The sequence below is a fragment of the Seriola aureovittata genome, chromosome 16, assembly GCF_021018895.1.
Source record: "Seriola aureovittata isolate HTS-2021-v1 ecotype China chromosome 16, ASM2101889v1, whole genome shotgun sequence".
Taxonomy (NCBI): Eukaryota; Metazoa; Chordata; class Actinopteri; order Carangiformes; family Carangidae; genus Seriola; species Seriola aureovittata.
Genome location: NC_079379.1, coordinates 5,441,007 through 5,463,628, shown reverse-complemented (window position 1 = coordinate 5,463,628; position 22,622 = coordinate 5,441,007). Strand labels below are relative to the sequence as shown.

Genomic DNA, 22,622 nt, shown 5'->3' with positions numbered 1-22,622 from the left:
CTGAACACCTGCCACATCTTCACTTGTTCTGCAACTCCAGGTAAGATTACATGTGTGAGACCACTCATAACACACAGGTAGGCACAGTGTGTCCTTATACTAAGTGACTAGTGTTTGCCCACAATTAGAGCATTATGTATCCTTCAGTTAAAGTAAATCTCTACTAGACCTCCAGTGAGATTAATCCTTACTTTGCTGCAGTGATATTAAACAAATAGTTTGACATTTTGAGAAACACACTTATGACACTGTCCAAAGGTAAAAACTTTTTTTTCTTTTTTCTAAATCCTACAAAAGCACTTCTAGAGCTCAATGTTCCTGCTCATGTTTTATCTAATTTGTTTAACCCCCGGGGTAGACCCATTGCTCGCTGGAGGGACTACATATCCCATCTGGCCTGGGAAGGCCAGCCACCGAGAGGAGCTGGAAAGCGAGAGGAACATCTGGATGCCATTGTGACCCGACACCGGATAAGCAGAAGAAAATGGATGGATGGAAGGATTTACAAAAATATTATCAGCCTGGTGTCACTGAAGTCATAAACAGCCTCTGCATGTGTAACATAAAAGCTGCTGGACATTGGCTTTGAAATACACTGCAGGTATGAGGTGAACAGCAGCTTCGTCTGGATGGCGGACTTTAATTTCTCAGTGACACTGACCACTCTCTGTCAGTGCTGCTTCTTCATCTTTTATTCAAGGACAGTTTCACTTGCGGACTTGTAAATTAGTCTTTGCCTGTTAATTCAAAGGCCCAAAGCCAACAGCGTGTACTACCCCACCTTGCCTGTAGCTCTCAGCTCCAAGCCCATTGGTTCACAAAGGAGATGTCACTATAGTTTTTAGCAAAGGTTACTCAAACAGGAAGAAATAGTGCCTTTGTTGGGGTATATTTTCAGTGGCATATGAATACACGTGGTACTCCAGTGGAGATTTCTAGCAGCTCTTGCGTCCTTAGAAGCTGTCAGCTGAGCTTCAGTCTGTTAAACTAATGACAAGCGCTCGATCACTATGGCGACAGGCGTGGCCTGTAGTTGCGTGGTCGTATCATCATGGTGACCGCCTTCAGGGAGTAGAAGTCTGAGTCCTTCCAGGAGAACCAGACGATGCCGTCCGGCCCCAGCAGATTCTGCGCTCTCAGAGAGTAGCGCCCCCCCTGGTGGAAAACATAATTTCAACATTAACATATCACACTCATATACCCTCCTTCCCATCTCCCTACTTCTGCTGCTTTTGGACCTCTTTTCCCTCCCTACCTCTCTATCCTGAATCACTGATTTATCTTTAGGTCTGTTGTGCTCGTTGACGACTGTTTCCCTGAAAAAGCAAATCAGCTTTGGAGGTGGGTTTAAAGGTGAAAGTATCAAAGTGCTCAGAACACAGACTTTGTGATGTGACAACAAAGCAGTCACTGCCCCCACCTGGACCCACCTGGACCCACAATCCAAATTTGCAGGATTTGGTTTCTCCGAGTGTTTACCTGAAATCTGCTATATCCTACTTCCCTCTGTATTCTTGCGTCTGTTCTTGTAGGCAGTCCTACCTTGTAGTAGACGCCGTTGAGGTTAGCGTAGAAACATTGGTGAAACCACCAGCCGGAGTGGCTGATCTCAGCACAGATGTTGCCAGTGTCCGGCGTGCTGAAACCCTGCTGGTCGTGGTACCAACCGAACGAGTCCTCCACCGTTCCACTGAACCCAGAAACGTGGAGGCGGTACTGGTTCTCCTCATCCTCTATCCTGCAGGAGGAGGAAACAACAAGTATCTCCATTAACAATGATCCTTCACTAAGCCACTCGCCTTTTAGTTACTGTTGCTATGACATTTAAAGTTTCCGAGCAGATGTACATGTTTAAATGTTACATATTATTAAATGATTAAATGACTCGTTGAGAGCATTACTGAAAACCAGTTGAGCCGGTTGAACTTCCAGTTATTTAGATATTACTGGGTTGAATGGATCAAATTCTGATAACTAAAATGGCACTCAGTAAAGCATATACTTTTGCCAAGGCCAAACAATCCTACAAAATATCTGTTGGATCCAGATTATTATCTGAATAAAAGTGAAAAAAAATCATGAATCTGCCCCTTTAACTTGAATGGCACCAAAATTTAATGGGTTTGTCCCCAGCCCATGCCCTATCCCGGTTTAATCCACTCCTTAAATTTTAGCTGTTCTGTTTTTAGTTTTGGAAGGGTTAAAAAAGGACACGACCCTACAATCTCTTTGTATACAGAGTATGTAGCCCTTTTATTCAAAGTACTTTTCAGCTTCCCTCTCATTCATCCATTCACACAAACATTCACACAGTAAGAAACCTTCACTATGTGGCGAAATCTTGACAGACCCCCTACTTGTCTGTCTACCTCGACCTGTATCTTTAACACTTGTCTTTGCACTGCTACATCATCTATCTTTTTTCCAGTCTCTCTGTCTACCTGAAGCTGTGGTACAGGGCGTGTCTGTGGGCATGACTCCAGTCCTGCAGGTCTATACGGAGGCTGTAGTGACCCTGGTTGGACAACAGATGGAGGTTCTGGTTGCCAAGCCAATGTTCTCCTCGAGGTTCACCGAAGCCATCGCGGTACTCTGACCAGCCACGGTTAAAACTCACGGTGCCATCGCGTCGCCGCTGAAACACCGTCCAGCCCCCACCTGATGCAGACACACATGTATCTATACCTGTGTGCACGCATGTAATCTATACATGCTGCATTTACATGTGTATATATAAATTGTGTGTGTATAGTATACAGTATGTGTCCTACCCTCGGTTTCCATGTCGCAGTAGACAGGCAGGGTGGCGCCTGGCGACAGGACTATGGTGTAAACACCAGAGCGGCGAACACCATTGTAATACAGAGATGCACAATCTGAAGGACAGAAAGACAGGTACCGTCCATCTGAGGGAGAGAGACAGAGACAGAGAGAAAGGGCTTTACAAAGCATCATGCAACACTCAAACTGTCAAATGTATCAACTGATACTGGTCAGATCCTGAGTTACTGATTCTGTATAGTTGCTGTTTCCTAAACAGAAACAACACAATATTTGCTTAGATTACAGCGGAGCCCACAAGTTGGGTTAACACACAATTCATATCAGCCATAACATACTTCTGTTAAGCTTGGAGATGTCTCTTCTTCTTTTGTGGTGTCCCCTAGGGGTTTATTCTGGGTCCCCCTTTATTTACCTTACCTCTACCCTCCCCCTGGGGAAAAACATGCGCAGACATAATATCGACTTTCATTGCTATGTGGACGATACGCAACTGTATGTCCCAACAAAGTACAACAACAACAGACAAAGATGTGTCATCTATAATGTCCTATAATGTCCTGCCCTGATGAAATTAAGAACTGGATGTCCAATAATTTCCTGCTGTTGAATAGCTTGCAACGCTCTTTATTCTGGTATCAGCAGACGAATCATCCAAAGACTGCAGCTGATACAATCCGCTGCTGCCAGGCTTTTGACACATTCTAAGAGAAGCAACCAAATTGTATCAATTCTTGCTGCCCTTCACTGGTTACCTGTGAGATTTAGAATAGATTTGAAGATTTTACTGCCAAAACCTTGAATAGTCAGGCTCCTGTTTATAGCTATGATCTACTAAATCCCTTATGTTGGTTATTTTTTCTGTAGGCAAACCAATTAAAACAATTCTAATGAAAATAAAGAATTGTAACCCCGTGACCTTTGCTTAGCCTATCTGTTGAGTTGGCTGATTGAATACAGTTAGCCTTATGGGTATTCAGCCAATTGTACAAGAGCACTGTGATATAAAAATAATAACACAAATACAGACACAATACAATACAAACAACAATGGAGAGTTTGTGACATGTTACTGACATAGCTGCTAATTAGGTTCGCTAAACCTTAACTTGTTACAGCTTTGTAAAGTAAAATGAAAATGTAACTGTTTTGATTGTGTTAAAAAAAAAAGTTCTGTGAGTAACAGGTTTTTTGAACATAATGCAACATGCAACTCACCGCTGTGTTTGTTGCATGTGTACCTGGTGGCAGTGTGTCTCGCATGCCAAGCGGCGGCGCAGTTCTGATGACGTTGACCATGCAGCCTGTGCTGTGGCTCATGCGCTGCACGGTGGCCGACAGGTTGCGGAGCTGCGCCTGCAGCTCGTACAGCAGCGCCGCGTGCACGTGGAGCAGCGTGTCGGCCTTGGCATGACGCAACTCCAGAGAACTCAACCGCTGCTCAACGGTCGAATTTGAATTCACACTTTCTTCACCCTGAGGGGGGAGAGAGAGAAAAGGAGAGTTTTAGATGCTAAAGTTATAAAGACTAAAATGCTGCTTGCTCGTCACTCTTTTGTCGATTTAATCTTCTAATCTTAATAAGCCTTATTTAAGTTTTAAATTAACTGAACCAAACAAAATGATGGATCATCAAAATCGATGCTTTCCAATTACAGGACACAAAAGTGGGTGAATTTAGCCCACCTCAAATATGAAGGGAAAGCATGGTCTGTGTACTGCTCTACTAACAACATCTAACATTGTTTTTGTCAGTCAGCTTGAGGTCTTAACCTTATTTTGACCAGGAGACATCGGAAGCCCAGAAAATTGCTCACTGGGTCAGGCAGACTCATGAGGATGCAGGACCCTTGGCAACAAGCCTGCAGCTAATCCTGTTAGCATTCAGGGTTAAGGAGGGCTTATGTGGTGTCAAGACAGAGAGATAAAGACAGACAGAGAGATAAACAGAGGCAGAGATAAACAGAGAGAGAGAGAGAGAAAGTAGGGTGTTGTGTTTTACCTGCTTGAATATAGTTTCAGATTGTGGCAGTATAAAAGTTTTGAAAGAGGAGAATCTAGGTTTGAGCTTCTGTTTTTGTCTTTAATTGCGTCTTTAAACAAACATAGTAAACTACTGAACAGCCAGTCTACCTGTATCTCCAGGGCCTTGACTCGATGCTGGTGGTTCCTCAGCTCCTCCTGCAGCTCTGACATTGTCTCCCTCAGCTCCTCCAGCTGCTCCTTTCTGTTCTGGTTCTCATGCAGCCAATAGGAGATGTCATCTGTACAGCGAAACATATCTGGGCAGCGTTTCTGCGACGTTCCCACAGGGGGCAGCGTTGCCATCAGCCGGCACTGCCCGTTAGACATCAGCTGGCTGCTGTACTCGCCACACTGTGCCGATGAAGCACCTACAGTCTGGTTGGAGGTTTGGTTGTTGCTGGCGTCAACACCAGTGTTGCCGCCGCGCATCACCGGTGGGGGGTCAGGGAAAACATCGGAGTGTGTCTCCAGGAGGGAGGTAGGAGGATGCCAGTCAGCATCCTCATAGTTGTCCTTGTTTATGTCCAGTATGTCCCAGTTTGTTTCAATGTTTGTGTCTGGTACATCCCTGCTTGTTTGGGTATTCACATCCAGTACATCCGCAGTTGTTTCTCCGAGGGTGTTGGGGTGTACATCGTCATCATGGCCAACGTCTAGGTGTTCATCAGAGGCCACAAAGTCACCAGTGACTGACTGGAAACACCAGTCGGTCAGTAAGACAAAAGTCACTAAAACAGATCGCCACTTCATCCTAAAGAATCGGTTTCAATCACCAGATCAACATCAGGGTCCAATATCATAGCAGCAAGTATAGATCCAGACCTCCTCCGATGTTAGGCTCGAGTTTTAGACTTCACGACAGGAAGGGGAAGAGCTGCTGACAAGTTGAAATCAAGTCCAGATGAAGTTCATGAATTTTGTTACTGAAGCCTGCATGGTTTATACTTTTGTCTTCGATGCAGAACCTACGCTGTATCTACACCGTACGTACGTAGTGGATTCAATGCAGAAGTGTAAACCAGGATTTAAAGGCGAGCTAGCTGCACCCCTCCAAACTCTGTAACATCCCAGTCCAGGTTTTTGTGAAGGTGCTCAACTACTACTAGTCTAGGATGTCACTAGCTGTCTAAGCCTTTACTTGCTTCAGTGGGACAAATTTGCTTTACATTTAGGGTAAATGAAGACCCTTGATAAAGTAACAAAACAGGTCTAAATTCAGTATCAATAAAGTATCAATAGTGTTATAGTACTAATCCTGCTGTGTCAAACACAGTCAAAAACATGTTCATGGCAACCAAGGTCCATGAAAACAAGGATGCTCTGACACCAGAGATTTGAGAGTCTGCTGATGGGCCAGGACAAAATTCACATACTGGGAAATCCTATTCATGTATTTTTTTGTAAAATACTTTATGTAAAAAAAAATCTTTACTGGACATAATCTTTCAGAATCGTCCTAGATTTGGGTTTTTCTCTGGCAGTAGGGTTGTCCTTTCGCATTTGACTTTTCCTTGTTGTCACATGCATAAAGTCCCTGCTCTGAGCTGTATTGTCACATGATGACAATGAAACGTTGACATGAGTGCTGATATGTGTGTTTATCTTTAGAAGCAAGCTAATCTGTACAGAAATGATCTGTAAACAGTAGAAAACCAACCAATCTAAAAAGTTGATGATTAGCTTTGGAAAAATACCCAGCAGGCAATGCAGCCAATAAGCTAAAACATTCAAAACTTCTGTTATGGTCCTTTAGTTGACATGAATTTCATATTTAAGCTGAAACACAGTGTATATGTGAAGTACATTCCTACCTGTCGCCTGGTGTGTCCCAGCATCCCAGCACTGAATTCACCTCAGTGGAAAAGCATGAGGATAGCCAGGAGACTGTGTGTGTGTGTGTGTGTGTGTGTGTGTGTGTGTGTGTGTGTGTGTGTGTGTGTGTGTGTGTGTGTGTGTGTGTCCAGCACAGGGTATGACATCTTTCCTGATAATCCCTTAAAGGGATTGGCAGCCATTGTTCTGGACAGTAATACATTACATATAACGGGATTAAAGTAATGTGACTACCAAGTTACAGTAACAAATTAAAGTGACAGAATGAATACAGGTATGAATTTAACAGGTGTTACTGTAGGAAACTGTCAGCTGAAGCACTGATCAGTTTAATTTTATGTTTAAGGATACAGATCTGCAATTCATGATGTCACAAAGAGGGAATTTCACGCTAAAAGCCTGTAACTTTGGACGAACGCTGCCTGATTTGTCCAACTCAAACTGCTGAAGCTTCACATTAGCTTCAGCTGAACCTCAGAATGAGTGTCACCTGGATCCATTTCAGACTGATGGACAGCTGGAGCATGCACTGCCATGTGTGAACATTCACTGTGAGTATCGAGTAGTGTCAGCACTTTGACTGTCTCATGCTTTGTGGAGTGCTTTGGCCACAATCACGAGACCAGCTTCGGAGGCTCTCGGGGCTGCTACGGTTGAAAGGATGTAGATGTATGAGGGTGCTAGATCTTTAGCAGCTTTGTAGGTAATTAAACAGACCTTAAAATCAGACGTTTGGTCTGCTGAGCCAGGCTCCTGAGCTTTCTAGAAAGGGTGTGTCTTTTTGATTTTGGTCCAAGTGAAAGTATCTCTATTTTATCATCATTCAAAAAAGCCAAAGCAGCAAACTTAGCCTATTTCACAATGGACTAAGCTAAGAGGTTAATTTGCACCACTCATCGACTACACCCACTGTTCCTTGTGAAAAATTGGGTGATATATTGTCGCCCTTTATTTTCTCTCTTCTTTCTTTCCTGTATTTTCGTTTTTGAAAGTTGAGACACAATGCTCCACCAGCATTCACTGAATGGTAAATGGTCTGCACTTATTTCTAGTCTTATCGACCGCTCAAAGCGCTTTACAATACTTTACCACATTCACCCATTCACTCACACATTCAGCCGGGGATCCAACCACCAACCTTCTGATTAGTGCACGACTCGCTCTACCTCCCGAGCCACAGCCGCCCCATTACACTGCAGCCTGGGCCCTTTCTGTCGGTCTGACCTTAGTCTGACACGGTTAGTGAAATCTGAAGCAGTGAGTTTGTGTTACCATGTCATGCAGTTGTTGTTACCATGGTCTCGGCTTTATCTGTTTACCCTGAATATACATGCGTGGGCACCTTGTAAATGACTGTCAAAAGGCCGACATGACAGAACCTGAACATCTTTTGTAAGTTTTTATCTGACCTATCAGGTCTCGTCGGGTTGGATTTTTACTTTTTTTTGCCAGAAACAAGAAAAGAAACTGTCAGTATATTTTTGATATCCAAAGTATTGATTGGATGAATTCTTATTCCTTTAAACACCAAAGCTGCAAAAGTATTTTAATGAGGAAGAAATGAACGCAGGATTGTAGGTGAGACCAGTCAAGTCCAGAACTAGTCAAACACAGGGCATAGTCAAGTCCATGTCAAGACTATAAAAGATGGTTGATACCAAAGCCAACATAAGGTCAGTTCTTTATCAGACCAAGCATAATGTACTTAAGAAAGACTGGACTGTCGTCATGTTCCTGCCTCTAAACTTTAGAGGTGCTACCAGGGAGATATTGCTACTGTTTTCCCTCCATTTCCAGTTTTTGCACTAAGATGAACTACCTGGCTACCGGCTGCAGCTTCATATTGACTGTACAGACATGAGAGTGGTGTCAAACTGAACATCTAAATCTCAATTAAAGCAGATTTCCCTAAATGCCAAACAATTCCTTAAAGGTGAAGTTAAGAGAGGCTCCTGATAGACTCAGAGCGTGGAAGATAAAGGTCATCCTCATCAGGCTTTTCCCTCCGGCGGTCCGGTAAAGAAGCCGATCCCCTTCAGATTTATCTTTGGTCACACTGAGGGCCCAGACAATGGAGAGAGGCGAGGCAGCAGGTGAGTGTGGGTGTAACTGTAGACTCTGACCCACAGGTTTGAATCCCCTGTTCCCGTCTGTGACAACATGTCGCCTTGGTGTTAATCTGCCTGATAAGTCAACTGACATTCAACACTCTGCACCAAAGCGGGGCCAGCTGTGTGGATGTGAGGAAGTAAATTCTCTAACTTCTCTCTCTTCTCATTTGTTACACGGCCCTTTCTCTCCTTTTCATTTGAACGACTGAGTGCAACACTGAATGTTCGCACCAAAGACGGTACACTCTCATGGCAACCAGTCCAATAGTTGTTGAGACAAGTTACCCAAAACCATAAATGTCAACTTCATGGTAACGCTCCGAAGGTCGCCGAAGTCATTGTTAATACATCCTCTGGGGAACATGAATGTCAATAGCAATCTATCCAATAGCTATTGAGATATTTCAGACTGGGCCAAAGTGATAGAAGCTGCCGCCCTTTAAAGCTGCTTTTTTAAATTGTTAAGTAACACCTGAGGTATAAAAGTATTCACTATTAAAAACACAACTTTTATCTCTCTAACATTGATGAAAGTGATGATGATGATGATGATGATGATGATGTTTGTGTGTGTGGGTGGAAGAGTTGGATTGGCTATTTCCATGCAGCAGTGCATGTTAAGCATGAATGAGAGACGGGGGAGATTTCAGGTAATGGCGTCATCGTCTGTGTGTGTGTGTGTGTGTGTGTGTGTGTGTGTGTGTGTGTGTGTATGTGTGTGTCTGTGTCCCTGGCTGAATGGATATAAAACTGGCCGGTCAGTTGGAGGGACAAAGGTTAAGGAGAACAACAGAAATCTTTGTCCAGCACCCAAACGACAAGAAAACATCAGAGGGAGAGACAGGACAGTGTGGTGAGTGTCTTCATTATCTGTTCATATAAATAATTAATGTTTTTAAAACCAACACTTCGTCATTTAAATTCTTTTACAAATAAAAAAAAACAACCTCTACAGCCTCAAATAAATACATCATATATATGTAATCATTTTATTACAAATGCAATAACTTAAAATAATCAATGTAAATCATGTACAATATGTACATTGTCCAAAACATAATGAAATCCCAAGCATAAAAAATGCTGAAGGTAGATCATTAAAAATGAGTTTTACACTTATTTTAATGCGAATGAATTCTGATAATGATAGAAAAACTTGAATGCAGGACTTTTTCTTTATTTGTTGTTTGTCTGTGCTTTACATGTTAATTATTACCCTGGGATAAACACTGTAAATGTTCAAATAAAGATTTTTGTTGTTAAAATACATATATTTTTATGATTATTATGATTAATAGTGTTTGTAGTATTAATAGGCATATCAGTGGTATTAGTAGTATAACTATTCCTAAACTGTAAAACCATTATTGGGCTTAGGAAATACAAATTAGAGGCAATTGAATTCAGGTGATTTGAAACTTACTGTCGGCGTCTCGATGACAGAATTTTATTTTGAAATCCTGCAGCAGATGACGGGGTAAAAAGGTAAAAAGGCTCCTTATGTACAGTATGTGTTGGCGTCTCTGATTGGCAGGCAGGAGAATGTGTCCTTTGTGGCTATTGGTAGCTGTGACGGTTGTGGGCGTGGCCAGGGGAGCCGCCAATCAGTGCTTAGAGCATGCCAGCTGTCAGGGTGACAACAATGAGAGCAGCATGATGGTAAAACACATACACACACACACACACACACACACACACACACACACACACACACACACACACACACACAAACACACAGTCTCCTGGCTATCCTGATGCTTTTCCACTTACAACATCCACAGTCACTAGTCACTACAAGTGGATGTTGGACACTGATATTTTGGTGGAAAACAAATATGTTATTTTACTGATACGTTCAATATCAACATATTTGTGATTTGCCAAATTTTGTCTGTCTTCTCCTGCAGGAGTGTATCCAGCTCTGTCGGTCCGACCTCACCGCCCAGACGCCAGTCATCCCGGGCGATGGTCATCTCCAACGGTCCTCTCTGTCAGACCCAGAGTCTCAGCCTCCCCTCTCTCTTTTACCTCCCTCCTCTCCCTCCTCTCCCTCCTCCCCTCAGGCCAAGCGCTCCTACTCCATGGAGCATTTCCGCTGGGGAAAACCGGTTGGGCCAAAGCGCCGCCCGATCAAACTCTACACCTCCAATGGTGTAGAGGAGGAGTCAGCCGAGGATTTCCCCGAAGAGATGATGAGGCGGGAAGCAGAGGACGAGCCTGAGCAGCTCCATGACGTCCAGGAGAAAAAAGACAGCACATACAAGATGAAGCACTTCCGGTGGAGCGGCCCGCCGGCCAGCAAGCGTTACGGTGGCTTCATGAAGAGCGGGGACGAACGCAGCATGAGACCACTGCTCACACTCCTCAAAAACATCGACAAAGATGGACAGGAGCAGAAGACAGAGCACTGAGGAGGAAAAGGAAGGAAGAGATAGAAAGAAGATGGACAGAGAGAGATACAACGACACCTTCATCTGATCGGCCTACAAGTCCTTTAAACTCCAAATATGTTGTTTGTCATTGCCTTTCAAAGCATCACATATCTTCTAGAAATTATGTTTTGGTACCACTTATTTCTTTTTCCATTTACATTCTGATGAGAAACTGCCATGATTATGTTCACAGACAATGGCAATGAATTACAGCTGCAACTAAGGATTATTTTCATTGTTATTGAGGTTGTCAAATGTCTTATTTTGTCCAACCAACATGCCAAAACCCAAAGATGTCCACTTTGCCACGATATAAAACAGAGAAAAACAGTACAAAGTGACCTTGATTATTAATCAATTATCAAAATAGTTGCTGATTATTTTTTCTATTGCTCAACTAATCCATTAATTGACTAATTGTTTCAGCTGTACAATGTTATTTTCAGGTGTAGGAATTGCTAAATTTCTGATCCAGCAAATCATGCCTACACCGTCCTGACGAAGCAGATTATCTGAGCTTTGAATGTTGAACTCTCAATAATTTAAGATGTTTCTTTTAACTCTGATTGTTGCTTATTTAGTCATAAATATATGTATAATGTTCAAAAGAAATACTTCAGATTTGAAGCCAACTTTACAGGTGAGTGCTGTGAGTGCCTAAATATACTAATTAAAACATTATGAACATAACAATAAAAATGTTTGATCATGCTTTAGTTGTTACAAGTGCATTTGTATTGCAGCAGCAGAAAACAAAAAAACGAAATACATTAAGTGTTGACAGACTGGGCATCTTTAAATTTCTTTTAAAATGTATTTGCCATCCACTGTCAAAAAGTACTATGTCATTTACCCCAAAGAGGGCATGGATTTTAGGGCAGTCCATCCAATAGTTGTTGAGCTATTTCAGTGTGGACCAAAGTGATGGGCCGACCGACCGAACACCTGACAGACTGATTGCTGTCCAAAGAGCCACACTGGGAGCATTGTACAGTTCTCAGGTTCTGTATAAATCTCTCTGGAAACCAAAGGAAATTAGTGACAAAACTTGTGTAGCACCGCAATGAGTCCACAAGAGGGCAACACTGTTTTGCAACTCTACTACAAACAACACAACAGAAGTACCAAGAATAACCAATTGTTTTAGTTCTACGGTGCGTCTGTGATCGCCTCCTGAGACAGTCTTGGTTGATTTAATAAAACAACTGTTTGCAGGTAAGACATCAACATATGAAAGCAGTTATTCACTGTTGAATTTATGAGTATGTAGCCAAGCAGGCTACATACATTTATTCATACCTAACTGGGTAAGGATGACAAGGACTACAATACCAAAATGTAAAAAAAAAAAAAAAAAAAAGTTGTTGTTTTCCCTACATTTTTGCTGATAAGGTATATGACACGGCGAGTAAAATGATAGACATGGAAACTGATAATTTGGCAAAATCTTTTATTTGTTCTTTATTATCACGAGAGAGAGAAAGAGAGACAAAGAGAAAAAAAGGGAGAAATGTTGTCGCTGACAGAGAGCAGGGGCAGAATAAAACCAGTAGCAGAGTCCCAGTGAGTCAGGTCAGGACTGGGAACACTGGTCTCTCCTCAGTGTCTCTGAGAGCGGAGTCTGGGAGCCCTGGGTGGCCTCACAGGTCACAGAGCCCAGCTTGCTCCACTGGTCCGCAGGGAGCCTCAGGGTGCTGCTCCAGCTGTAGAGGCCGTCCTTCTCCAGCACCCCGGGGCTCCTGCTCTCCTCCCAGCTGCTGCTGCTGCTGCTGCCCTCCACCTTCCAGGCCAGACTCCAGTCTGAGGGGAAGCCCTTGTTGGCCAGGCACAGGACTGTGACCTTCTCCTGCTGCAGCTCCTCACTGGAGGGGGGCAGCACCGTCAGGGTGGGTGCAACTCGACCCACTGCAGAGAGAGATAGTAACAAAGTTTTTATGAAACTAAACTCCCTCCTGTGGACTGCAGCAGAGGAGGCAACTACTTCTGTTGGTCGTCCTCAGATTGGATGAAACTGATCTTCAGATTTTCACTTCCCTCTCTGAGCCCAGTAACCATGGCAACAGACAGGCATCACTGCTAAACCGTAACAACAGACAGGTTTCAGTACAACGTCTGAAAGGTTTCTTTTTTTAAATAAAAAGACTGGGATGGACTCTGTCTACTTTGTTCATTCAAAATTAATTTTGGCAACGACTGATTTACACATTGAAACTCATCAAATGAATCCTGCTCATACAGAATCATTTTAAATATAACAGTGATGTTTTTTTATTCCACACATTGTGTAAAACATGAAAATCTTTGAGAAGATCAAATAAAAAGAATGTGAGAAATATTTGTCCCAGTACTTTGGCTGAAATTTAAAGACTAATAACAATATTTTCTCAATATGGAATACGTTTATTCCCAGCCCATATTTCACCTGAAAACTGTTTCATTAACAAAATGTTTAACGGAAGAACATTTTAGTTTCACGTGTCAAGACATTGTGACGCAGTGAAAAATCACTGCAATTAAATTAAATACCAAATCTCAGCTAAAATATTACAATAATGTCTATAGTTATTAATTAAATCAATAAAAATAGAAATTGAGTTATTAAAAGAGTCAAATGTTCTTACAGTTAACATCCAGTCTGGTTCCTCCACCAAACGTGTTCCACAGTGACACAAACTCATTGAGCTGCCGTACAAAAACCTCTCAAACAACAACTCACCAAAATTATTCTGATTGAATATTTTGTCTGCTTGTTTAAAAAAGGACAATAACACAACACAACAATTTTAGATTCGTAACTTTTCCATATTTATTAATTTTAAAGTAAAATCAACCTTTTTCAGCAATTCATTAAAATACTAGAAAAGACAATCAGAGTAAAAGTTACTCAAACACATAAAACCTAAACTGCATGGAAATAAGTATTAACACATCCTGATCAATACTCTGATCAGCTGATTGATCCATTGATAAACAGCATGATCAGAGTGATCCAAGTCCCTGCTGGAGTCAGTCAGAGCATTTCCATAGAGAGCCACTTTGCATCAGCAGCACCATGCTCCAGTGCTCTGGGAGAGTTTATAGTCCTGAGAGTTGAAGACTGGATGACTGACAGCTGTCCTTCATGACAACAGAAGACACAGAAATCCTCCTCATCAGAAACATGACTTTGGTCTCCGTCCTCATCTGGACTCTCCTCTGCTGCTGCTTCACAGGTAAAGTCCAGAGAATCAAACTCCTCTCCTCCATCAACATCCGTCCCTCTGAAATGAAGCCGACAAAACCATGACGCTGCTTTATGTTTCTGTCTCTGTGTCCTCAGAGTCCAGAGGACAGGTCACAGTGACTCAGTCTGGAGCAGTGAGCTCTGCTCTGGGAGGCTCCGTCACCATCAGCTGTAGGACCAGTCAGGCTGTTCATGTTTATAACAGCAACCATTTGTTATCCTGGTACCAACAGAGAGATGGAGAAAAACCTAAACTCCTTATTTACGCTGCTTCCACTCGAGCATCAGGGATTCCAGGTCGTTTTACAGGCAGTGGATCAAACTCTGACTTCACTCTGACCATCAGTGGAGTCCAGACTGAAGATGCAGCAGTTTACTACTGTCAGAGTGCACATTACATCAACAGTCAGTGGGTGTTCACACAGTGAAAAAGCATCGTACAAAAACCTCCCTCAGTCAGACTGAACAGAAACTGAACTGACACAGTTCACTGAGGACACACACACACACACACACACACACACACACACACACACACACACACACACACACACACACACACACTTGTACTTCTATCTTTGCGAGGACACTAATTGATATAATACATTCCCTAACCCTAACCATCAGAACTAACCCTAAAACAGAGCCAACATTCAACTTCAACTGTATTAATCTGTTTATAAAGTTTCACAAGACATCAGTATCTTTTTGATCCATGATGTATCTAATTATACGCTGGTCCCCTGGTCTCTTCCATCATGATCTATACCAACCACTCAAGACCATTCACATTCTACTATTCATCACAACATAATCTTCTTCCCAACTCCCAGCCTCAAACCTGATCAGTAATCAAAGCAGGTCGTCTGGATACACTCACTGTTTTATATGGACAACATAGTTTAAACAGTTTGAAATGAAGATGTTAAAATGTCATTCCTCTGACTATTTCTGACACTTCTTCTCCACATTACTTTGAACAAAGAAAAATTCCATGACAAATGGACAAACTCAGTCTGCTGAGGAAGATCATGTCATTTAATGTGTTGTTCAAGTGCAACATGAAGACCTTCAGTAAACTCATGTTGCTGCTCACAGCTGTTGCTACATGAACTTGAGACAAAAAAATCTGTCCAGCTGTGACTGAAGATGACTTCCATGTGTTGTAGAGAAAAAGTCCAGGTCTGGGCCAGAGTTTCAGTCTAGACCTCTTCACAAACACTTTCTACAAAACTGCACTTTTACTGGAGTCAGAAAAGATTCAAAATAGAAGTCACTGGATATGATCAGAGTCCAATCCAACAGAATTTATTCTTTCACAAGAACAAAAGTGAAATCAGATCCAGATGTGAACTGAAGACAGAGGGCCTGTGCATCATCATATATAGTTCCTTTTTACCTATCAACGCCTTGGGAACAATGGTGTTCAGGACGTGTGGACCCTCCCCAAACCAGGCATGCCAGGGCATAGTAGTAGTGCCAGGTGTCCAGAAGCCTCCTATCTATCCCCAACCTAGGTCTCCTGTCTATCCTCAAAGTCTCCTGTCTACCCTAAAGCTAAGGCTCCTATCTATCCTCAACCTGGGCCTCGCTACGGCTGCTACTCCAACACCATTGCTCTCAGGGCCCTTCAGACCATTTCTTTTATTTTATTCCCTCCAGGTTCTATAACAATCCTACTTCAGCAAAGGCTGGTTCACATACAAACCTGACCTCAGTTGTAAATATAGCTATTTCATTGGATTAATGTCAGTTTAACATTCAGTATATTTATAATGCATAGTATATTTTAGTGAAAACTTCTGTCCCAGAGGTTGGTGTAGTATTTAAAAACTGCACTCACGTACAAGTACTGTTACTTTGTAAAAACAAGCACTCAGGTAAAAGTAGAGATCAGAATAACTACTTGAGTTTGAGAACCAAAGTAATGACTGAAGAAACAACTTCAGCATCAAGCAGTTTAATAAGAAAACATACCAGCACACCACCGTCTTTAGCTTTTCTTCTCTTTGATGTGGATATGACTGACATCAGCTCTCCCAGGTCCCCGCCTTAGCCTGCCTGTGTGGCAAAGAGAATGAACCTAATGCCAATGACACCCACATTTTCAGTGGGTGTTGGTCTCCGTCAAGGCTGATCTTTGTTTACGACGCTGTTTGTGACAGTGGACAGGATCTCAAGACACAGCAGGAGTGATGAGAGTGTCCGGTTTGGGAACCTCAGAATTGCATCTCTTCTCTTTGCAGATGATGTGGTTCTGTTTGCTTCATGAGACGGTGACCTTCAGCACTCGGGCAGATTGCAGGCGAGTGTGAAGCAGCCGAGATTAAAGTCAGCACCTTCAAGTCTGAGACCATGGTTCTCTGCTAGAAGACAGGATTGGGGGTTAGTAAAGGAGTTTAATCGGGGTCTTGTTCATGACTGATGGTGAAATGGAGCACAAGAACAGAGTCATGAGGGGCGTGGCCTAGTGGAGTAGCAGCAGACCTGGGATCAGCAGATCCTCAGCCTCTTACTGGAATGTGCATGAGTGCATGTAGCAGTAAGTTAAAGCAACATAATGAATGTGTTGGCTGCATGAAAACTAATCCAACATGTAACAGATCTGTGAGTCGTTACCACCCACTTCTACTCACCACCATGAAATGAATTTATCTGCAGATGAGAATCTACAAAATATTGTGATACCATTATTTTCTCCTCTTTTAGCCCAGAATCTGATCAGGAACTGAAGCAGGTTTTCTGGCAACTACCACCTAATTAAAAATACAGTTAGTTAAGTTAAGATGTCCATCACACACACCTGTAATCTCAGTATAGTATTGGTTCTACTCTCTTTACAATGTACTGATCAGATCACTGGTCATACTTACACCATTACCGTTTTCATTTTTTCCTTTCACATGAATCATTTTACATGTAATAATGTGTAAGCAACAAACAACCAAGTCCCTGCTGGAGTCAGTCAGAGCATTTCCATAGAGAGCCACTTTGCATCAGCAGCACCATGCTCCAGTGCTCTGGGAGAGTTTATAGTCCTGAGAGTTGAAGACTGGATGACTGACAGCTGTCCTTCATGACAACAGAAGACACAGAAATCCTCCTCATCAGAAACATGACTTTGGTCTCCGTCCTCATCTGGACTCTCCTCTGCTGCTGCTTCACAGGTAAAGTCCAGAGAATCAAACTCCTCTCCTCTATCAACATCCGTCCCTCTGAAATGAAGCCGACAAAACGCTGACGCTGCTTTATGTTTCTGTCTCTGTGTCCTCAGAGTCCAGAGGACAGGTCACAGTGACTCAGCCTGGAGCAGTGAGCTCTGCTCTGGGAGGCTCCGTCACCATCAGCTGTAGGACCAGTCAGGCTGTTTATGTTTATAACAGCAACCATTTGTTATCCTGGTACCAACAGAGAGATGGAGAAAAACCTAAACTCTTTATTTACTATACTTCCACTCGAGCATCAGGGATTCCAGGTCGTTTTACAGGCAGTGGATCAAACTCTGACTTCACTCTGACCATCAGTGGAGTCCAGACTGAAGATGCAGCAGTTTACTACTGTCAGAGTCAACATAACATCAACAGTCAGTGGGTGTTCACACAGTGAAAAAGCGTCGTACAAAAACCTCCCTCAGTCAGACTGAACAGAAACTGAACTGACTGCTGCAGCTGGAAGCTACTCACTGAGGACACACACACACACACACACACACACACACACACACACACACACACACACACACACACACACACACACACACACACACACACACACACACACACACACACACACACACACACACACACACACATATCCTGTTTCATTATTATATTTGTGAGGAACAACTCTCAATTTGTCAGACATCATAATTATATTAAAGTGTGTTAACACGATGCCACACATTCCCTAACCCCTTAACCTTACCCTAGCCTTCACAGATAAATGCCTGACGCCGACTTAATTCAAACAAAAACCCTAAAACCAAGTCTTGCTCCTCACAAAGCAGATTGAAGCTCAAGATCGGCCCAAATATCCTCACAACGTCTAAATGTCCTGAACTGCTTATGGAGATTAAATAACCTTTTTAACCCTCCATTTTTAACATTCATATTCCCTCCTTTCACAGATTATTTAAATAGTCACCTCTCTCAGTACTGATGGGAAACATCATGATGTGTTGAGGACAGCTCCAGCTCACTGACTCTGTGTGTTTGCATATGTGTCCTGCCTCTCTGCTCCCAGCCGTTAAGAGGCCAGTGTTGATCAGTGGCTGTCCGTCATATGAAAGCCTCTCACCTCTCTGACTCTGACACATATCACCAAACACTTTCTCAGTTCAACCACTTCATGTGATAACTGCTTAAAGTTTCAAAAATATATTGGGAGATTGTGTTATTTAAGCTTTTCTTTGTGAAATATCAAACATATCCCGAAAACTGTTTCACTGACAAAATGTTTAACAGAAGAACATTTTAGTTTCAAGTGTCAAGACACTGTGACTCTCAGCTAAAATATTACAATAATGTCTATAGTTTTGAATTAAATCAAAAGAAACAGAAATTGAGTTATTAACAGAGACAAATGTTCTAACAGTGAACATCCAGTCTGGTTCCTCCACCAAACGTGTTCCACAGTGACACAAACTCATTGAGCTGCCGTACAAAAACCTCTCAAACAAACAAACTCACCAAAATTATTCTGATTTAATATTTTGTCTGCTTGTTTAAAAAAGGACAATAACACAATACAACAATTTTAGATTCCTAATTTTCCCATATTTATTCATTTTAAAGTAAAATCAAAATATTTCAGCAATTCATTAAAATACAAGAAAAGACAATCAGAGTAAAAGTTACTCAAAGACATAAAAACTAAAGTGCATGGAAATAAGTATTAACACATCCTGATCAATACTCTGATCAACTGATTGATCCATCGATAAACAGCATGATCAGAGTGATCCAAGTCCCTGCTGGAGTCAGTCAGAGCATTTCCATAGAGAGCCACTTTGCATCAGCAGCACCATGCTCCAGTGCTCTGGGAGAGTTTATAGTCCTGAGAGTTGAAGACTGGATGACTGACAGCTGTCCTTCATGACAACAGAAGACACAGAAATCCTCCTCATCAGAAACATGACTTTGGTCTCCGTCCTCATCTGGACTCTCCTCTGCTGCTGCTTCACAGGTAAAGTCCAGAGAATCAAACTCCTCTCCTCCATCAACATCCGTCCCTCTGAAATGAAGCCGACAAAACCATGACGCTGCTTTATGTTTCTGTCTCTGTGTCCTCAGAGTCCAGAGGACAGGTCACAGTGACTCAGTCTGGAGCAGTGAGATCTGCTCTGGGAGGCTCCGTCACCATCAGCTGTAGAACCAGTCAGGCTGTTCAAGTTTCTAGCAACAAACATTTGTTATCCTGGTACCAACAGAGGGATGGAGAAAAACCTAAACTCCTTATTTACTATGCTTCCACTCGAGAATCAGGGATTCCAGGTCGTTTTACAGGCAGTGGATCAAACTCTGACTTCACTCTGATCATCAGTGGAGTCCAGACGGAAGATGCAGCAGTTTACTACTGTCAGAGTGCACACGTTATCAACAGTCAGTATGTGTTCACACAGTGAAAAAGCGTCGTACAAAAACCTCCCTCAGTCAGACTGAACAGAAACTGAACTGACTGCTGCAGCTTGAAGCTACTGCAGAGACTGATACAGTTCACTGAGGACACACACACACACACAAACACACACACACACACACACACACACACACTTGTACTTCTATCTTTGCGAGGACACTAATTGATATAATGCATTCCCTAACCCTAACCATCAGAACTAACGCTAAAACTGAGTCAACATTCACCTTCAACTGTATTAATCTGTGTATAAAGTTTCACTAGACATCCGTATCTTTTTGATCCATGATGTATCTTATTATACGCTGGTCCCCTGGTCTCTTCCATCATGATCTATACCAACCACTCAAGACCATTCACATTCTACTATTCATCACAACATGATCTTCTTCCCAACTCCCAGCCTCAAACCTGATCAGTAATCAAAGCAGGTCGTCTGGATACACTCACTGTTTTATATTGACAACATAGTTTTAACAGTTTGAAATACAGATGTTAAAATGTCGTTCCTCTGACTATTTCTGACACTTCTTCTCCACATTGCTTTGAACAAAAAAGATTCCATGACAAATGGACAAACTCAATCTGCTGAGGAAGATCATGTCATTTAATCCAAAGCTCCAGAACAGCTGGAGTGGAATTTTGTTGAAATAGTTTTCAACACGAACGAGACGTTGTTCAAGTGCAACATGAAGACCTTCAGAAAACTCATGTTGCTGCTCACAGCTGTTGCTACGTGAACTTGAGACAAAAAAATCTGTCCAGCTGTGACTGAAGATGACTTCCATGTGTTGTAGAGAAAAAGTCCAGGTCTGGGCCAGAGTTTCAGTCTAGACCTCTTCACAAACACTTTCTACAAAACTGCACTTTTACTGGAGTCAGAAAAGATTCAAAATAGAAGTCACTGGATATGATCAGAGTCCAATCCAATAGAATTTATTCTTTCACAAGAACAAAAGTGAAATCAGATCCAGATGTGAACTGAAGACAGAGAGCCTGTGCATCATCATATATAGTTCCTTTTTACCTATCAACGCCTTGGGAACAAAGGTGTTCAGAACGTGTGGACCCTCCCCAAACCAGGCATGCCAGGGCATAGTAGTAGTTCCAGGTGTCCAGAAGCCTCCTATCTATCCCCAACCTAGGTCTCCTGTCTATCCTCAAAGTCTCCTGTCTACCCTAAAGCTAAGGCTCCTATCTGTCCTCAACCTGGGCCTCGCTACGGCTGCTACTCCAACACCATTGCTCTCAGGGCCCTTCAGACCATTTCTTTTATTTTATTCCCTCCAGGTTCTATAACAATCCTACTTCAGCAAAGGCTGGTTCACAAACAAACCTGACCTCAGTTGTAAATATAGCTATTTCATTGGATTAATGTCAGTGTAATATTCAGTATATTTATAATGCAAAGTATATTTTAGTGAAAACTTCTGTCCCAGAGCTGGGTAGAGTATTTAAAAAATGCATGCATGTACAAGTACTGTTACTTTGTAAAAACAAGCACTCAGGTAAAAGTAGAGATCAGAGTAACTACTTGAGTTTGAGAACCAAAGTAATGACTGAAGAAACAACTTCAGCATCAAGCAATTTAATAAGAAAACATACCAGCACAACACCGTCTTTAGCTTTTCTTCTCTTTGATGTGGATATGACTGACATCAGCTCTCCCAGGTCCCCGCCTTAGCCTGCCTGTGTGGCAAAGAGACTGAACCTAATGCCAATGACGTCCACATTTTCAGTGGGTGTTGGACTCCGTCAAGGCTGATCTTTGTTTCCGACGCTGTTTGTGACAGTGGACAGGATCTCAAGACACAGCAGGAGTGATGAGAGTGTCCGGTTTGGGAACCTCAGAATTGCATATCTTCTCTTTGCAGATGATGTGGTTCTGTTTGCTTCATCAGACGGTGACCTTCAGCACTCGGGCAGATTGCAGGCGAGTGTGAAGAAGCCGAGATTAAAGTCAGCACCTTCAAGTCTGAGACCATGGTTCTCTGCTAGAAGACAGGAGTGGGGGTTAGTAAAGGAGTTTAATCGGGGTCTTGTTCATGACTGATGGTGAAATGGAGCACAAGAACAGAGTCGTGAGGGGCGTGGCCTAGTGGAGTCGCAGCAGACCTGGGATCAGCAGATCCTCAGCCTCTTACTGGAATGTGCATGAGTGCATGAAGCAGTAAGTGAAAGCAACATAATGAATGTGTTGGCTGCATTAAAACTACTCCAACATGTAACAGATCTGTGAGTCGTTACCACCCACTTCTACTCACCACCATGAAATGAATTTATCTGCAGATGAGAATCTACAAAATATTGTGATACCATTATTTTCTCCTCTTTTAGCCCAGAATCTGATCAGGAACTAAAGTAGGTTTTCTGGCAACTACCACCTAATTTAAAATAAACAGAGTTAAGATGTCCATCACACACACCTGTAATCTCAGCATAGTATTGGCTCTACTCTCTTTACAATGTACTGATCAGATCACTGTTCATACTTACACCATTACCATTATCATTTTTCCCTTTCACATGAATCATTTTACATGTAATAATGTGTCAGCAACAAACAACCAAGTCTCTGCT

At 42.4% G+C, this 22,622-nt stretch overlaps 2 protein-coding genes and 1 gene segment (V, D, J or C); 1 reads left to right on the top strand and 2 right to left on the bottom strand.

Moving 5' to 3' along the window:
- Window positions 1-38: 38 nt before the first annotated feature.
- On the bottom strand, window positions 39-6,114 carry LOC130183754 (angiopoietin-related protein 7-like). Its single transcript, XM_056399417.1, has 6 exons — window positions 4,915-6,114; window positions 4,023-4,257; window positions 2,772-2,906; window positions 2,442-2,658; window positions 1,543-1,738; window positions 39-1,155 (listed from the first exon to the last, which is right to left on the bottom strand). The coding sequence occupies exons 1-6, from the start codon at window positions 5,554-5,556 to the stop codon at window positions 1,009-1,011; spliced, it is 1,572 nt and encodes a 523-aa protein (XP_056255392.1). The 5' UTR covers window positions 5,557-6,114; the 3' UTR covers window positions 39-1,008.
- A 3,333-nt stretch (window positions 6,115-9,447) lies between these two features.
- Window positions 9,448-11,893, top strand: LOC130183752 (pro-opiomelanocortin-like). The gene is made up of 3 exons (XM_056399415.1): window positions 9,448-9,603; window positions 10,285-10,409; window positions 10,658-11,893. Exons 1-3 carry the CDS (start codon window positions 9,489-9,491, stop codon window positions 11,159-11,161), a joined length of 744 nt encoding a protein of 247 aa, XP_056255390.1. The 5' UTR covers window positions 9,448-9,488; the 3' UTR covers window positions 11,162-11,893.
- On the bottom strand, window positions 11,159-15,874 carry LOC130183923 (Ig kappa-b4 chain C region-like). The segment is given in 2 exon segments: window positions 11,159-13,177; window positions 15,805-15,874. Coding segments are annotated over 2 exon segments (492 nt in total).
- Window positions 15,875-22,622: the final 6,748 nt, after the last annotated feature.